Source organism: Sorex araneus, chromosome 5, assembly GCF_027595985.1.
Source record: "Sorex araneus isolate mSorAra2 chromosome 5, mSorAra2.pri, whole genome shotgun sequence".
NCBI lineage: Eukaryota > Metazoa > Chordata > Mammalia > Eulipotyphla > Soricidae > Sorex > Sorex araneus.
In genome coordinates, this window is record NC_073306.1 from 183,832,993 (window position 1) to 183,850,003 (window position 17,011).

Here is a 17,011-nt window from a genome sequence, read left to right on the forward strand (position 1 = left end):
GTGCCCTGGTTGGACCCCCTAAAAAACAGGTGTTTGTTTTTTTTTTCCCTGTGAATTGTGAGCACGAGTCCACTAAGGTTAATTGACGGGTTTATTCTCTGTGTGTTTAAGTTGTTTCTTGTAGATGAATGCTGTCTAATTAAAATATAAGGCTCTATGTAGCTTTGTTAGCTACTTAAGTAAAAAGAATCTGTCACTGTCATCCCTTGCTCATGGATTTGCTCCAGCGGGCACCAGTAACGTCTCCATTGTGAGATTTGTTGTTACTGTGTTTGGGATGTTGGATACGCCCCGGGTAGCTTGCCAGGCTCTGCTGTTCGGGCAAGATACTCTTGGTAGCTTGCCAGCCTCTCCAAGAGGGACGGAGGAATCGAACCCAGGTCGGCTGCCTGCAAGGCAAACACCTTGCCCTACTGCTGTGCTATCACTCCAGCCCCTAAAAAGATACAAGGTGAATTTAAATTGTAATGACCTTTATTTAACTCAGTCCATTCCATTAAAATACTGGTTGGATGTAAACATTATGAAAAATTTGCTGTTTCGAATCTTTTTTTTTTATCTGAAGTTCGTTGTGTATTTTACACATACTTAATATCAGATGCTGACCCTACATTTCCCACCATCAATGTCTCCAGTTTCCTGCCCTCATCCCCACTTGCCTCAAGCTTCCAGTCATGGTTCAATCCTCATGGCCCTCATTTCTACTGTCTTTACTTTTCTTTTTTTGGGGGGTCACACCTGGCAATGCACAGGGGTTACTCCTGCCTCTGCACTCAGGAATCACCCCTGGCGGTGCTCAGAGGACCATATGGGATGCTGGGAATTGAACCCGGGTTGACCACGTGCAAGGCAAATGCCCTACCCACTGTGCTGTTGCTCCAGCCCCTCTACTGTCTTTAGATATTAGTCTCATACTGTGTTTTTTAATATCCCGCAAATAAGTGCAATCGTTCTTTTTGCCCCTCTCCCTCTGACTCTTGTCACCTAGCAAGATACTCCATTTTCATCATGTATAAGTAAATTTTATGACTTCACTCTTCTTAGCAGCTGTATAGTATTCCACTGGTAGATGTACCATAGCTTTTTTAAATCTGGATCTGTTCTTAAGGCACTCAGGTTGTTTCCAGATTTTGACTGTTGTGAATAGTGCTGCAGTGAATATAGGAGTGCAGGTGGCTTTTCTGCATTGTTTTTGGGCTCCCTAGAATATATTCCCAGGAGCAAGCTCAATTTCTTGTTTTTTGAAGAATGCCCATTTTCCAGAAAGGCTGGAGCAGTTGGCATTCCCACTAGCAGTGAATTAGAGTCTCTTTCTCCCCATATCCATGTGTGCCTGTCTCTTCCACCTGCCCTTTAATTTCTTTCTCTACCATAAATGATAGCTATAAATGGTAGCCATTAATGATCTTTAATAATGGAGACCTATCGTTTTACTTAAAAGCCACATAGGCATTTGGAATAGCTCATGGAATATGGGAATACATTGTAAACTCAACCAGCATGATTTATGAGGCCTGAAAGCTGAATAGTAAAATGGAATGGAAGCAGATTGTGTTTCCAGCTTTAGAACTTGTCGAAACCTGGGAGGCTGTTACGGAGTTCCGTTGAAATACGAATCTGGAGCACTAAATAGGAGCTTTTTTTTTTTTTTAATTATTATTAACCTTATTCACAAGTTAAGATGCCCCAGTTGGCACATGGGGTTCTCTCCAAATTAGGTGCCTGGCTGAGGCACCTATTAGACTTCATTGCCTGGCCAGAAAGTACAGAAGGAAAGGAAGATGTTTGCTTACTCTGCATGTGGTGGACCCAGGGTCCATCCCTAACACCACATATGGTCCCCTAAACACTGGGGCTGGGAGTGGGGTGGACACTCCTCAGCACACCACCCAGACTAACCTCTGAGCACTACCAGGTATGCCACCACCTCTCCAGCCGCTCCCCCACCAAATAAACCGAATAAACCGAATAACCCAATTGCAGCTAGTTCCTTCTACTAGCTGCTTATCAATTTTTTTTTTTTTGCTTATCAATTCCTATGAACCACTTCCTCCTTATCTCCCACCGCCTTATCTCCCACCAGTCTTTTCATTTTCTTAGCTATTGCTTGGCCCCTATCTCAAGCACTCACCCAGAACTCCAGTAATACTATACTTCTTATACTCATCAGCCTTGTGGGTTTTTTTATTTTTCTTTTTGCTGCACACTACCCACCCCTTTTTTTACTTGCTGGCTAAAATTTGGTCAGTCTTAGGATCTCAGCTTAAACTTTACTTTATTCTAGTCTTTAATCTTTAGTGTGTAGATTAGGTTATATGGCTCTGCTGTAAACCTATGATTCCATAGTTTGTATGTTTCTTACGTTTTATTTATGTTTTGTTTAATTTTTGCATCTCTCAGACTCAAGTCTGTTGAGAGTTGAATTGGAATTCTGTCTCTTGACATATCCCCAGCATCTGGTACATGGATGCAAAAAACTTGAGAGAGAAACATGTCCAGAGACCCTGAAGGATGGTTTCTCCCACTAAGTCCTTTAACATTCTTTCTCCCCCTTTTTTTTTTTGGGGGGGTCACTCCTGGCTCATGCTGTTTTTGTTGAAATTTACTACTGTTAGTGAAGAGACAGCATTGGGTGGTATAGAGTGAAAACAGGATTAATAAGTACAGGGAGGTGCTTTCAAATCAACTAATTTCAGTATGTACAGAGAATTCTGGCACATTAATTTCTGATGTCTGAATTTATAGAATTATAATTCTAAATAGAATTATGGAATCAAATGTGATACTTTGGAAATTCGTCATCATCATCATCATCATCATTCAGTTGATCGTCAAATTTCTCGAGCAGTCTCAGTAACATCTCCATTCGTCCTGGCCCTGAGATTTTAGAAGCATCTCTTTACTCGTCCTTCCCAATGGTGCCACACTGGAGGCTCTTTCAGGATCAGGGGAATGAGATCCATCTTTGTTACTGGTTTTGGCATATGAATACTCCGTGTGGAATTTGCAGGCTCTCCCATGGGGGCAGGAAACTCTCAGTAGCTTGCCTATTATACAGGCTATAAGATGTCTTCGGGAGCTTAGTTTTTATAGTCTCTGGATGTTGGCCATTGGTGGGATTACATGGCACCAGGGACAGTCCCTGGGTGTGACCGCCTAGCTACTGGAAAATGGGTGATCTGGGCGGAAGAGGCCCAGTCCCAATCCGAGCAGGCTTGGGAGTCTCAGCCCCGGTCCCACACACCTGGGTTCCTTTGCCGGTTCCTTCTTGCGTGAGGCTTGTCCGAACTTGTGGAGAGGGACCTTGAGCATGGCTGTGGCTAGACTCCAGAGGTCTTCAGCCGCGGGAACTCTGCTCGGGGTGCGGAGGGAAACTCAACCCACCCCCTCCGATGGGCCCTGAGGAAGACAGCCAGGCTCGGGGGCAAGAGACTGTGTCGGGAATACATTTTTTTTTAAAAAAGACTTTGTAGAAGTAAGGTTTTTTTTTGGGGGGGGGTTGTTTTTTTTGCTTTTGGGGTCACACCCAGTGATGCTCAGGGGTTACTCCTGGCTCTGCACTCAGGAATTACCCCTGGCAGTGCTCAGGGGACCATATGGGATGCTGGAAATCGAACTCGGGTCTGCCGCGTGCGAGGCAAACGCCCTACCCGCTGTGCTATTGCTCCAGCCCCAAGATTTTTTTTTTATAGAAGCTAATCTACATTAATGATAATTTATATATTCTCTGGTTTTATTAGTCTAGATGATTTAATATTATTCAGGAAATTTCTTCCCAAATCTGATGTTTCCTTTCTTATTTCCACAGTTTATAATATTGGTAAAAAACTCTATGAGGGTAAAACAAAAGAAGTCTATGAATTGTTAGAGAATCCAGGAAAGGTTCTCCTACAGTCCAAGGACCAGATTACAGCAGGAAATGCAGCCAGAAAGAACCAGTTGGAAGGGAAAGCTGCCATCTCAAACAAAATCACCAGTTGTATTTTCCAGTTATTACAAGAAGCAGGTGAGGAGTTTGCCCCATGACATTTGAACTGATACCTGTGGATTACCAGTTACTTCTTTGTTATTATAGGAAAGAAGTAAGCAACATCCTCCACAAATTCCTTCTCTTAGACACACTATGATCTCTTGTTCAGATTAACAATGTATCTGGGGATGTCTTACAAACCAAGCTCATTTGGATGTGTGGTGTGGGAGGAAAGTGGGGGGAACCCTTGAACCCAGGTCTCATACATGCAACCGAAACCACTGAGTCATATACCAGCCAGTAGCCAGACACTTTTAAGTTTCACTATAGTAATACTCAAAGTTAGTAGTAGTTAGTAGTATCATTTAACTAGCTAGAAAGGATCTTGGCACCTTGCTACGATATTTTCTTGTTTTTATTTTTTTATAATCTTTTCTACAACTTCCTTCTCCTAAGACAATTTCCATCTTAAAAGAACTTTCCTGGAAGAAAGCCCATTTTAACATTAGGTAGCTCTACTTTGTTAAAATACTGCTATTGAATGGAGAAAAGGAAGAAAATTTTGTCAGAGTTGTGGGCTGCCTAGAGAAAAAGACACTAAGAGGAAGATCGGCTGCTTCCCACCCAACTTTTATGCATTTGGAACTGGCAGGCTATTCTCAGAAGAGGAAACTTTTGTTTTAAAGTAACAAAGTGTTTCTCTCTAAATGGCACATGGAAGCTCCTAATATCATACTAAACCAGAAATGCATATTTCAAATTCCAGATTAATATCACTTGCCCTAGAACCATTCTTATTTGGAGGAAAAACAAATTCACGTTAAGTGGTTTTTATTATAAGCTGTTTGGCTCCAGGTTTTATTACTTTGGCTGGCTGGTGGCTTCAGCAGTGCGGAATGCAGCTGGGCTGGGGCTGCAGGACGTTTCACAGCCTACGGACAGGAAAAGGATTTCTCTTCTAGGTTGACTCAAAACCTTCTGCAAATTAACCTGAGTCCAATTTCATGCCACAGATTGATGAGCTGAAATTTACTACTTGTATATGCGATGTTTATTCTGCTAACTGGAGAGATAGCACAAAATTTTAAATCCCTCTTTTCACTTGAAAGCCATGAGAACTATTTAATAGACTGCACGCACACCTTCTCATTCTGCCATGGGCACCTCTGAGCACCACTGGGTATGATCCAAAAACCCTTAGACAAAAACAAAACCGTTTTTGCAGATAGTTGTTGCTTTTGGTTGCTTTCCGAAGTAAAACACTGTCAGTTTTACTCAGCAGTATAGTTGCTTTTGGGGCAGAAGATAAGCTAGTCTTATCTCTTGTCCACAGATTAATTGCTTCAAACTTCATAAGAAAAAGTATATCCAAAATTTAGGACAATTGTGATTTAAAAAAATCGCTATTTTATGGGACCATAATATGTACAAACTGCAACTAAATCTTGATTTCATTTACTGCCACTGCATTATTTATGGATCTTATGGCAAGTTAGGTATGCAGTACAGGTGTGTTCAAATTAACTTGCATTTAAATAGTCAAGACGCTGGAATCCAGATGTTCTATTTCAAATGTTCTGTGCTGTGAGTTCAAAAAGCATGGGCACATGATGCGTTTGTTTGGTGGCCGAGGACCGCCTTCCCAGGCCCGCAGACAGCAGCAGGTGAATAAGGGAACAGGGAACCCAGGAACAGGACCCCAGGCTGGTTGGTAGTCCATGACTATTCCATTCTCATTCTCATTCTCATCCTTACAGCTTCATTCTCCCTATTTCTATCTTACAAGCAGTTATAAGGAAATCTTGTAATGTGGGAGATAATTCAGTTACTCAGTTATTCAGTTATTTCTTTTTGGGTCATGAGAGAGTTTATCTATGACCATGCTTTTAATTATACTAATTATGGCGTTTAGCCTGTCCCTTTCGATGGCAGGGTAGTTTACAGTTTGCCCTGGGTCGATCCTTGTCCCTTACTGGGACCCTCCTTTTGTGGGTGTTAGAAAGTAATGGCAGCTGAGGCTTAAGTCAGGTAAGTAGGATGGATGCCCAGGAAAAAATATTACTCACAGTCAATTAACTCCCCTGTTAACAAAAGCATAGCATCAACTATCTTCCTATGTCCATACAAAAAGGACATTGCTAAACCATGCAAAGAATATAAAGGAAAGAGAAAAACAATATAGGATTATTAATGCCTGATGGAATGTGGATGTGCCTCGGAGCACCATTGTGGGAGTAAATAAATACTCCCTGTGGGAGGAGCAAAGACAAACCAATCAATGTTAGGAACACTGCCATGTGACATTAAAATTTCTTAGTATTTTGATTAGCTGTAGAAAGCCATAATTGATACTTTTCTAGTTTCACCTCTTTCTAAAACTTGGTATATTTTTATTGTACCATTGCAGAGTAAAAGTTTTAGTTAGATTATGGTTTGGTTTTGTTGTAAATGGAAGTTTTATAATCTTTAGTTCTGCCTTTAATGCAACTTTGGTGCTTTTTTTAAGTACAAGTTTTTATATGTAGGTATCAAAACTGCTTTCACCAGAAAATGTGGGGAGACCGCTTTCATTGCACCCAAGTGTGAAATGATCCCAATTGAATGGGTTTGTAGAAGAATAGCAACTGGTTCTTTTCTCAAAAGAAATCCTGGTGTCAAGGAAGGATACAAGTTTTACCCACCTAAAGTGGAGATGTTTTTCAAGGTAATTATGTTATATTTTCTGTAGCTTACTTTAGCAAACTAACAAACTTAAAATTACAAAGATTTGAATACTCCAGAAATGTAAGTGAATGATGCTTCAGTAATGACTATGTTTACAAAGCAGAACATCTTCGAAATTATACGTAATCTAATTAGCAAAATGGACAAATATAAATTGACTATTTCTAGGAAGAAACGTAGCAATTCAAATTTTATTTGGGAGCCACACCAAATGTCGCTTCGGAACTATTATTCCTGACTTGAGTGCTTAGGGTATCCACTTTGGCAGTGCTCCAGCGGTCAAATTTAGGCTCCATCATGCAAAATTTACACTTTAGCCTTTTTAGCTATCTCCCTGGACTCACAGTTTTTTAAATTTTGCTGTTGAGAGACTGGGAAGTTAACTCATAAAGCTAAGCACATGCCGTGCATCTAGGGTACCTACTCTGGATCGTGGGCCTCTGAATGCCTCTAGGAGCAATATCTGGCATAGAGCTAAGGGTAGCTCTCACACATGACCAGGTACGACCCAAAACAAATAATATTTTTTTTACTGTTGAAGTAAAGGCAAATATTGTGGATATTTTCATATTCTAATATAGAAACGGCCTGGAGCGATACCACAGTGGGTAGGATATTTGCCTTGAACGTGGCCGACCCGGGTTTGATTCCTCTGTCTCGACCCAGGTTCAATTCCTCCATCCCTGTCAGAGAGCCGACAAGCTACCAAGAGTATCCCACCCACATGGCAGAGCCTGGCAAGCTACCCTTGGTGTATTTGATATGCTAAAAACAGTAACAACAAGTCTCACAATGGAGACGTTATTGTTGCCCACTCAAGCAAATCCATGAATAACTGGAGGACAGTGCTACAGTGCTATAATATAGAAACACTATTTTCATGCCTATATTGCATCTTCCATCTCAAATATAAAGCATTCACGTTATAATTATGTAAATTACGATTAAAAAATAAAAATCTTAAGTAGTGTTTGGGGTATTACCTAAACTGAAAAGAGAGTATTTCTTAATAATCTCTTAACCGTGGGGCCAGAGCAATAGTACAATGGGTAGGGCGTTTGCCTTGCACACCATTTTCTGGCATCCTATATGGTTTCCCCTAAGCACTGCCAGGAGTAATTCCTGAGTGCAGAGCCAAGATAACTCCTTAGCATTGCTGGGTGTGACCCAAAAAGCAAAATAATATTAATAATAATAATCTCTTAATTTTCTTTAGTTATTACATAATGTACCTAAAACCTATGGTCTTTATAAGGTCTTTCCAAGAATGATATCAAAATATTATGAAAGGTGCATTTTGGAAAGAATGGATAGTTAAAAATGTCTTGGCCTTTCTGTTGACTATAAATTAAGGAAAAAGTTAAATCACAAGTTTGTCTCAAAATCTGTAGAAGAAGCACTAATATTTTTACTTTCATGTTCAAGGCAAAAAGGACTTTTTCTAGGAAGTTAAAACTTTAGATGTAAAATAATTACACTCCAATGCTTTTTCTCACAGGATGATGCCAATAATGATCCCCAGTGGTCTGAAGAACAACTGATTGCTGCAAATTTTTGCTTTGCTGGACTTGTTATAGGACAGACTGAAGTGGACATTATGAATCATGCTACACAGGCCATTTTTGAAATACTGGAGAAGTCCTGGTTGCCTCAGAATTGTACACTGGTTGATATGAAGGTACCCAAAAAAAAAAAAAAAACACCCAGGAACAAAGTAGTAACAGGTTTTTTTATAGCATAATTTTTTTGTTGATGCTGTTTCTAGATTGAATTTGGTGTTGATGTAACCACTAAAGAGATTGTTCTTGCTGATGTCATTGATAATGATTCATGGAGACTTTGGCCAGCAGGAGATCGAAGCCAGCAGAAAGACAAACAGGTGATTCTTCAGGGTTTTTAAATCTGACAAAAGCAAACCCAGGGGGAAAAAAGACAAGTTTTTCCTTATGCTCTAAATCTGAGATGATTGCTAATTATTTTTATCTAAAACCTCTTAGGTTTTCTGTATCCTGACAAGTAGCAATATTTTACATTTACAAAGCAGATTTCTCATTTTGGACTCAGTGTTACTAACATTTGTTAATAGAAAACTAAAGTTCTAAGAGGATAGTTTGATTTAATGTGACTGTCCCAGCACTCGAGAGATAGTATCGCAGATAGGGCACTTGAACTTTTCTGACCCCAGTTTAGTCCCCAGTGGCCCATATGGTCCCAGAAGCACCGCCACGAATTAACTCCTGAGCATTGCCAGGTGTATGGCCCCAAAATCTGAATAATTTAAATAAACTAAAATAAGTGACAGCTTTAAAACTGTATTTCAAGATTTCAGAGAATTCAGCTCCAGTTCTTCTCTTCACTGTGAAATGCATGATTAGCACAGGCCAGATATATGTTTAATATAAACATATTAAGGCAGGTCATTGCAGCTGCTTATCCATAAATGAACATATAAGTGTACTTCGCTCTGGACTTATTTCTGGAAGTAAGTTAATAGACAAAAATATATTTGCAGATCTTTCTCTTGCTGCAAAAACCCTTTATAATCTCTACCCAAAATTCAGGAACCAAATAACTTTGAACATGAGTACTACTATAGTAGAAAATTTGTATTTAAAACTTTTGTATTTTGTGCTAGCTTCAGCAGCACATATACTAAAGTTGAAGCTTTTGTATTTTATTATCTAGTCATACCGTGACCTCAAAGAAGTAACTCCAGAAGGTCTCCAAATGGTCAAGAAAAATTTTGAGTGGGTTGCAGAGAGAGTAGAGGTAAGTATTTTACAAAAAGACCCCATGCTTTATCATGCTCCTTTTTTTCCCTATGAAATTCTTAGTTTAAAAAATGGGGCGGGCAGATAACTCAGAGAGCCAAGCACGTATAGGAGTCTCTGGTTCAGTCTCCCACTACATAGTCCTCTGAGCACTTTTGAAGTCACCGACTAGCTGTGGCACCTTACCCCCGCCCCTTCCATAAAGGTGGGGTCAGAAATTCCCAAAAGGGCTGAGCACAGGTTTTGCATGTGGAAGCCTGGATTTGGACCTTGGAGCACCACTGGGAGTGAGCACTGTCAGAAATAGCCCCCAAGGAACACAAGGTATTATACCACTCTTACTTCCCCGTCTCTCATCTCTCACAGATGAGCGCAGTGCTTTTCTTTTATTCAGTGGGAACACCTTTAAGAAGTGTACTAGCCGAACTGTTCTTAGACATACAGAAATTCTCAGTTGTTAAATAGCTAGCATCCTAGCTATTGAACCAACTACTACCCTCCCCAAAATCCTGCAGAAATCTGTAATTCACTTCATTGCTCCTGCATTTCCTGTTCGCCACCCTGGTGCTACTCAGAGTTCTGTCAGCCAAGTTCAGAATTAGAACTCTAGGGCTGGAGAGACTGGAAAGTGCCATCTTCAGGGGCTGGAGCGATAGCACAGCAGGTAGGGCTTGCACGTGGCCAACCTGGGTTCGATTCCCAGCATCTTATATGGTCCCCCAAGCACCGCCAGGAATAATTCCTGAGTGCAGAGCCAGGAGTAAAGCCTGTGCATAGCAGGGTGTGACCCCAAAAAGAGTCTGAGTTTCGTCCCCAGCACTGCATAGTCCACAGGCACCGTCAGGAGTGACTGTACCACCATCCCGAGCACAAAGCCCGGAGCATACCAGGCATGGCCCCAAAACAAAAATAAAGAATTTGAACTCTAATTCTTCTTACTACCTTCCCACCGTTTACTTATTTTCACCATTGTTTCAGCCCTCTGCCCTCATCCCCAACCTCATCTCTTAATCATGGAAAGCTGAGTTAGAACTCTTAAATTCTTTTGAATTGAAATGTCACACTAAGATATATGGTATTGTTATTACTATAACTCCAAGGAAATTCCATGCATGCCTTTTGTCTTTTATCCAAAAATTATATTTTTAGAATATCAATTCTATAGATAACCTGTGTTTCAATTGCTAACTTACAAAAAATTATATCTGTATTTGACGGATTAGCTTTTAAAGCCTCTCAAATAAAAAAAATAGGATAAAATATACTACAGCCTTCTGATTATTAATGATTATTAATTAGAATGAATGTCCTTTTTATTACATTTTTTATAAAATTTTTTGCTCATCAGGTGTTATGCAGACCACTGTAGATAGAGACAGTATTGTATTTTGGGCTTTTTTGTTCATTCATGCAGGTGAGGGTTAGGGTTGGGGCCAACCCTGGTAGTTCTTAGAGACTGTTTTAACTTTACTCAGTAATGGTGGTGCTCGAGAGACTATGTGTGGTGTCAGGAATTCAAACCACAGTTGATGGGGCACAGTCACTGTCATTGTCATTCCGTTGCTCGTCGATTTGTTTGTCGATTTGTTCGAGCGAGCATCAGTAACGTCTCTCATTGAGAGACTTATTGTTAATGTTTTTGGCATATGCAATACACAAGGGTAGCTTGCGAGGCTCTGCCATGCAGGCTCGATACTTGATACTCTCGGTAGCTTGCCGGGCTTTCCGAGAGGGGCAGAGGAATCGAACTCGGGTCGGCCGCGTGAAAGGCGAAAGCCCAACCACTATGCTATCGCTTTAGCCCTGGCGCAGAGTAAACACTTCAAATCCCTGTACTATTTCTCCAGCCCTTTATTTTTTAATCTTAGTTTTGTTGTGCATGTGGTATTGGGGGTTTAACCCAGAACTTCACACATGCAAGTCAAGTGTTCTACCACGGAGCTCTATCCCTCAGAAGAGCTAGTTTCAAGGAAGTTGATTTTTAAAAAAATACAAAATAAGCCATACTTACACAGTGATTTTTATATTTGCCTTAAATTGAGGGAGTTGTGAAGCTGAACCACACGCTTTGGTGCTCAGGGCACTACATTCATGCCAGGGATAGAATTGGGACCAGCCTTATGCAAGGGAAGCTCCTTTTTAATTTGGTTTTGGGATCATCCACCATGCATGGGATCATTGCATACTCCTGCGGAAGCTCAGGGGACCATTTGGGGTGCAGGAGATTGAACTCAGGTCAGCCATATTCAAAGTAAGCATCTTATGTACTATCTCTCTAGCCCCTATTTATATTTATTTTTGCCCTTCTCTTCTCTTGCATATCCATCCCTTTGTTTTTCTAGTTGCTTCTAAAATCACAAAGTCAGTGCAGGGTTGTTGTATTGATGGGCTCAACTTCTGATCTTGGTCACTGTGAAAAAATCAAGAAGGCTTGTGGAAATTTTGGTATTCCATGTGAACTTCGAGTAACATCTGCTCACAAAGGACCAGATGAAACTCTGAGGATTAAAGCTGAGTATGAAGGTAAGTGTTAAATAACTAGAGGATTTTGGGGAAGGTCTTCTAGTTTTGCCTCAAATCTTTTTGTTTAGCAGTGCTGAAAAAGAATTTTCTCACATTTCCAATAAGAAAATGTGTATAGACACACATGATACCTCCAGAGAGTTAAAAGGTCTCTGTAAAGAATTACAAAAGTGGAAGGGGAAAACTTCTTTTCTTTTTTCGTCACACCCAGCAATGCACAGAGGTTACTCCTGGCTCTGCACTCAGGAATTACTCCCGGTGGTGCTCAGGGAAACATATGGGATGCTGGGAATCGAACCTGGGTTGGCACGTGCAAGGCAAATGCCCTACCTGCTGTGCTGTCGCTCCAGCCCCAAAAAAGACAAGTTGTTATCAAGAATATGCCCCTCAGACATTGTTCCCAGTTTGCTCCACCAGAATATAAGAGCCCTGTCAAGGTTGAAGCAGTGTGCCCTCCCTCATGTCTCACATTTACCTCAGGTACTGGAACATGAAACATGAAATTAAAAGTTTTATTTGAAGCACACAGCTCAGCACTGACCTCAAATAATGGGCCACTGGGAATATAACAAAGCATTTCTGATGTGGAAGAAGTACTCCTTTTTATTTTGTTCATTTACTTATTGCCGGAGAGGGGGGCACACTTGGCAATGCTCAGGGATAACTCCTGCGTTTGCATTGAGGACTACTCCTGGCAGTGCTCGGGGGACCATAATGGAATGCTGGGATCAAACATTGGTCAGCCGCATACAAAGCAGACGCTCTGCCCACTGTACTATCTTTCCAGCCTCAGTATTCCTTTTTAAAGATGCTTGATTGGAGTAGGGATGGAAGAGAAGGAAGTTCCTCTGAACCTGTTAACAGGGTCTCCATACATTCTGCTTTTTGAGGCTTATGTGGTTGGTTTCTTTCTCTTAATAAGCCTAAGTAGCAGTAATCCTTTGGCCTCTGAGCCATTTTGCCACTAATTAGTAAAACTATGGTACCTCCTTATAGTATAATAGGTCCAAAACTGACCCAATATGTTTCTGCAATTCCATTACTTCACACGTAATAATTGGTAGAGTGAACCTTGTGTTTGAATATGTATGTATTATGTATGTATGCATATACATATTATTAGTGTCTTGTTTAAGTCTAAAAAATCTATTAATGCGGAGCCTAATTATAAACCTGTGATTTCCCTAGGGGATGGCATTCCTACTGTGTTTGTGGCCGTGGCGGGCAGAAGCAATGGTTTAGGACCAGTGCTGTCTGGTAACACTGCATATCCAGTTATCAGCTGCCCTCCCCTCACTCCAGACTGGGGATCTCAGGACGTGTGGTCTTCTCTTCGACTGCCCAGTGGTGAGATACATTGAATTTTTGAAGTGTTCATTAAAAATTCAAACATGCAACCCAAGAACTGTAGAAATAAGTACCAGGAGGTTGGCTCCATGGCTTGGAAGCTGGCCTCACATGCTGGGGGAAAAGACAGCTCAGATAGAGAAGGGAACACCAAGTAAAATGTGGTTGGAGACCACGCACGGGAAGGGAGATGCGTGCTGATAGTAGACTAGAGACTGAGCGTGATGGCCACTCAGTACCCCCCTATTGCAAACCACAACACCCAAAAGGAGAGAGAGAATAAAAAGGAATACCCTGCCACAGAGGCATGTGGGTTGGGGGTAGAATGGGATTGGGGGGTGGGAGAGATACTGGGTTCATTGGTGGTGTTGAATGGACACTGGTGGAGGGATGGGTTCTCAAACATCATATGAGGGAAATACAAGCAACGAAAATGTGTAAATCTGTAATTATACCCTCACGGTGATTCACTAATTAAATAATTTTTAAAACAAATCAAACATGTACAGTAGTACAAGATGGCATATTGAAATTCTGTGTGCCCATCACTCACTTTAGCAATTAATATCTCATTGCCCCCTGCTGATGAATTATTTTAAAGAGTATCTTAGACATTGGAGTATATTGACTCTTTCTCTAAAAAAAAAGTACTCTAGGTTTTGTTGTCTTCTATTATGACTATAACTATTTCGTTGTTGTCAGTTGATAGAACAACTGTAGGGGCCCATCACTTCAGGCATGCTTGGGCAGTATGCTGAGAATGCCAGGGCCTCAGGCATTCAAGGCTTATCCTATACGACTTGAACTTTGTTATTATTTTTATTATTATTGTTTTTGCAATGCCAAGGATTAAATCAGGCACTTCACATAGGCAAGTGCTCTCCCACTGAGCCATATCCCTGGGCCGGTGGGTGGAGTGAAGGTTTGAGTTTTTAGTCATGCGTGGTGGTGCTTGCAGGGTCACATCCAACATTGCTTGGGGCCATGTGTTGTTGGGGATTGGACCAGAGTCTGGCACGTGCAAGACTAGCACCTTCACCAGTTTACTCCCTTACCAGCCTCGGGACTCTTGGGTTTAATCATTACCATAACCGTATTTATTATCTATTAGCATCTAAAGATAATTGCTTTCTTGGGAGGTGCCATAATTAGTTATGTACTTCCTCTTCCAGTTTCCCTTTTGGATTTTCAGATTTCAGCCTTCTTGATATCCTGAGCCAGGGAGGCTCATGTCTGTTTGAGTTGGGGGACGACACCCGGCTGTGCTCTGAGGACCATGCAGTGCCAGGGATCAAATTTGGGCTCTGGCATACAAAACATGGTTTACCTTCTCTCTCCTGTGTGTTTGTTTTGTTTTATTTGCTATTCATTATTTTGTTTCTGTATTCATTTCCTCACATTTACATTTCAACTTGAGTTTAATTTGGAGGTGATATTTATTTGATATCCAAGAGATCTTTATTTTTCTGTGATTACCACTAACCCCAACATCCTTTAGTCCTTGCAATAACACCTTTCACCTTTGAGATTATTACAGTTCTCTCATACTAGTTCCTTTCTATGGTTGTCTAGTAATCTTTGGCCATTACCTCTGTACTATGGCCATTATCTCTACAAGTGGGGCATTATGAAAAACCAGTTGGTAACTTTGTGCAAGTGGGTGAGGCCAGCCAAAAGTGGGTTCTTTTATGGCGTGATCTGGTAGGATTGTTTTTTGACGAGCTCCTCACAGCACTGCCTTTTAATTTTTTATTTTTTCATATTTTGACCAGAATTACTCAGAGAACCTTTCTGATCTTATTCTCCTACATGGAAGAAAAGACCTGCCTACACATATCCTGGGGGTTTTAATACATGTGTGTGTAATCCCTGGTTTCACTGTAATACTCTTTCCCTCTTATGTACCTATGTCTGCAGCCCACAGTTTTCATTGAAGTTGCTTACCTTCCAAAAACTACAAAAGTTTTCCCCGGGAGAGAAAGGACAGATGACAGAACTGCTTCCACTTTTATCAGTTTTCCTTCTCTGGTATTCTTTTCACTCAATATCTTCCATCCAAGATGAATGAGCTTACTAATTTCTGTTTTCACTCCATATGTTATTTTAGCTGTTAAGATGTTCTTCCTTTTTGAAGGCTTTGTTCTTAACAAGTTTATACCTGTTTTCTTTATTACTGTTTGTTTTATAAAGTTTCAGAGATTTACCCACTTCTGTGGGCTGGAGCGTTAGCACAGCGGTAGGGTGTTCACCTTTCACGCAGCCGACCCGTGTTAGATTCCTCTGCCCCTCTCGGAGAGCCCAGCAAGCTACCGAGAGTATGGAGCCCGCACGGCAGAGTCTGGCAAGCTACCCGTGTGTATTGGATATGCAAAAACAGTAACAATAAGTCTCTTAATCAGAGACGTTACTGGTGCCCACTCAAACAAATCGATGAACAACGGGATGACAGTGACCCACTTCTGTGTAAAAATCTCCCAGGCACAGAGAGATAATACTATGGGTAGACAGACCATTTTTCTTGCATGAGACCAATGCAGGTTTATTCTCTAGTACATTGTAATGGTCCTTTGAGTCCTGCCAGAAGTGAATCCTAAGCAGAGTCAGTAATAAGTTTGAGCACTGTTGGGTGTGTCCTTTAATTCACCCACTCCCCAAAAATCTTGAGGGGCTGGAGAGATTATTCAGTGGGCCAGTTGCATAAAAAGCTGCTTTGCATTCAGGATGGATCCCTGATACACATGGTCCCTGAAACACATTGCTGGGAGGAGTCCCCACGCACTCCAAGCACAAAAATTCATACCACATTTAAGTGCTCAACGAGTATGTTTATTCATTCATCTTTTAAAAAATGAAGAAAATGCTGAGTAAAAATATGTAAAATTTTATCTAATATAGTCCAAGAGGTAACTGAATTAATTACTGGGCCAAAAATTGCTGGTGGTTGGGAGCTGACAGTGGGAGTACAGTGGGCAAGGTGCTTGCACTGCACGTAGTGAACCCAGATTCAAATCTGGGCATCTCATTTGGTCCTGCGAGTCCCAGCAGGAGTTCCTTGGCACAGGTCCAGAAGGAAATCCTAAGTACCACTGGATGTGACCCCAAAACAAAAATGTGACTTTGCAGGGGGTTGGGGAGCAGGTATATATGCTAGCTGATCATATTCAGACCACATCCAGAACTGCCTTTACAGTCCCATCCCCCAAAAGTGCTTTCTTATTCTATTCTTAACATTTTGTTTCCTTGGATGGACATGGAGAGCATCATGCTGAGTGAAATAAGTCAGAAGGAAAGGGACAATATAGAATGACGGCATTCATTTGTAGTATATAAAAATGTATATATAATTAAAAGGGCTTTATTCTGTAAGACATTGGGTACATTCACTTTTTAATTAGAGCTGCCAAGCGCCGGGACAGGGTGAGGTCAAAATCATGTCTTTTTATGATGCTCTTTTTCCTGATTATAAATGTAATAACAAGTGCAACTGAACCAATTTCTGTCCCAGAGGATTCTCTGCGATAACTGCGCTGTGAAAAATTTAAGCATAATCCAATGCCTTGAGTTTGTTGTCCTTTTAATGGCTTGAAACTTTCTTTATATACTACACTGTCATATTAAAAAGTCTGTTTAAAGTTAAAATATATATATATATAATAGAATAATGATATATCGATGG

General features: G+C 40.9%; 1 protein-coding gene across 3 annotated transcripts in view; it reads left to right on the plus strand.

Moving 5' to 3' along the window:
• PAICS (phosphoribosylaminoimidazole carboxylase and phosphoribosylaminoimidazolesuccinocarboxamide synthase) overlaps positions 1-17,011 on the plus strand; it is a 42,931-nt gene that overhangs the window by 20,851 nt on the left and 5,069 nt on the right. For all 3 annotated transcript variants that reach the window (XM_055140910.1, XM_055140911.1, XM_004616447.3), the window contains 7 exons: positions 3,809-4,006; positions 6,496-6,674; positions 8,193-8,372; positions 8,460-8,573; positions 9,380-9,463; positions 11,808-11,988; positions 13,177-13,335. In XM_055140910.1, coding sequence (XP_054996885.1) covers positions 3,809-4,006; positions 6,496-6,674; positions 8,193-8,372; positions 8,460-8,573; positions 9,380-9,463; positions 11,808-11,988; positions 13,177-13,335 — 1,095 coding nt within the window. The remainder of the gene's footprint in view (positions 1-3,808; positions 4,007-6,495; positions 6,675-8,192; positions 8,373-8,459; positions 8,574-9,379; positions 9,464-11,807; positions 11,989-13,176; positions 13,336-17,011) is intronic.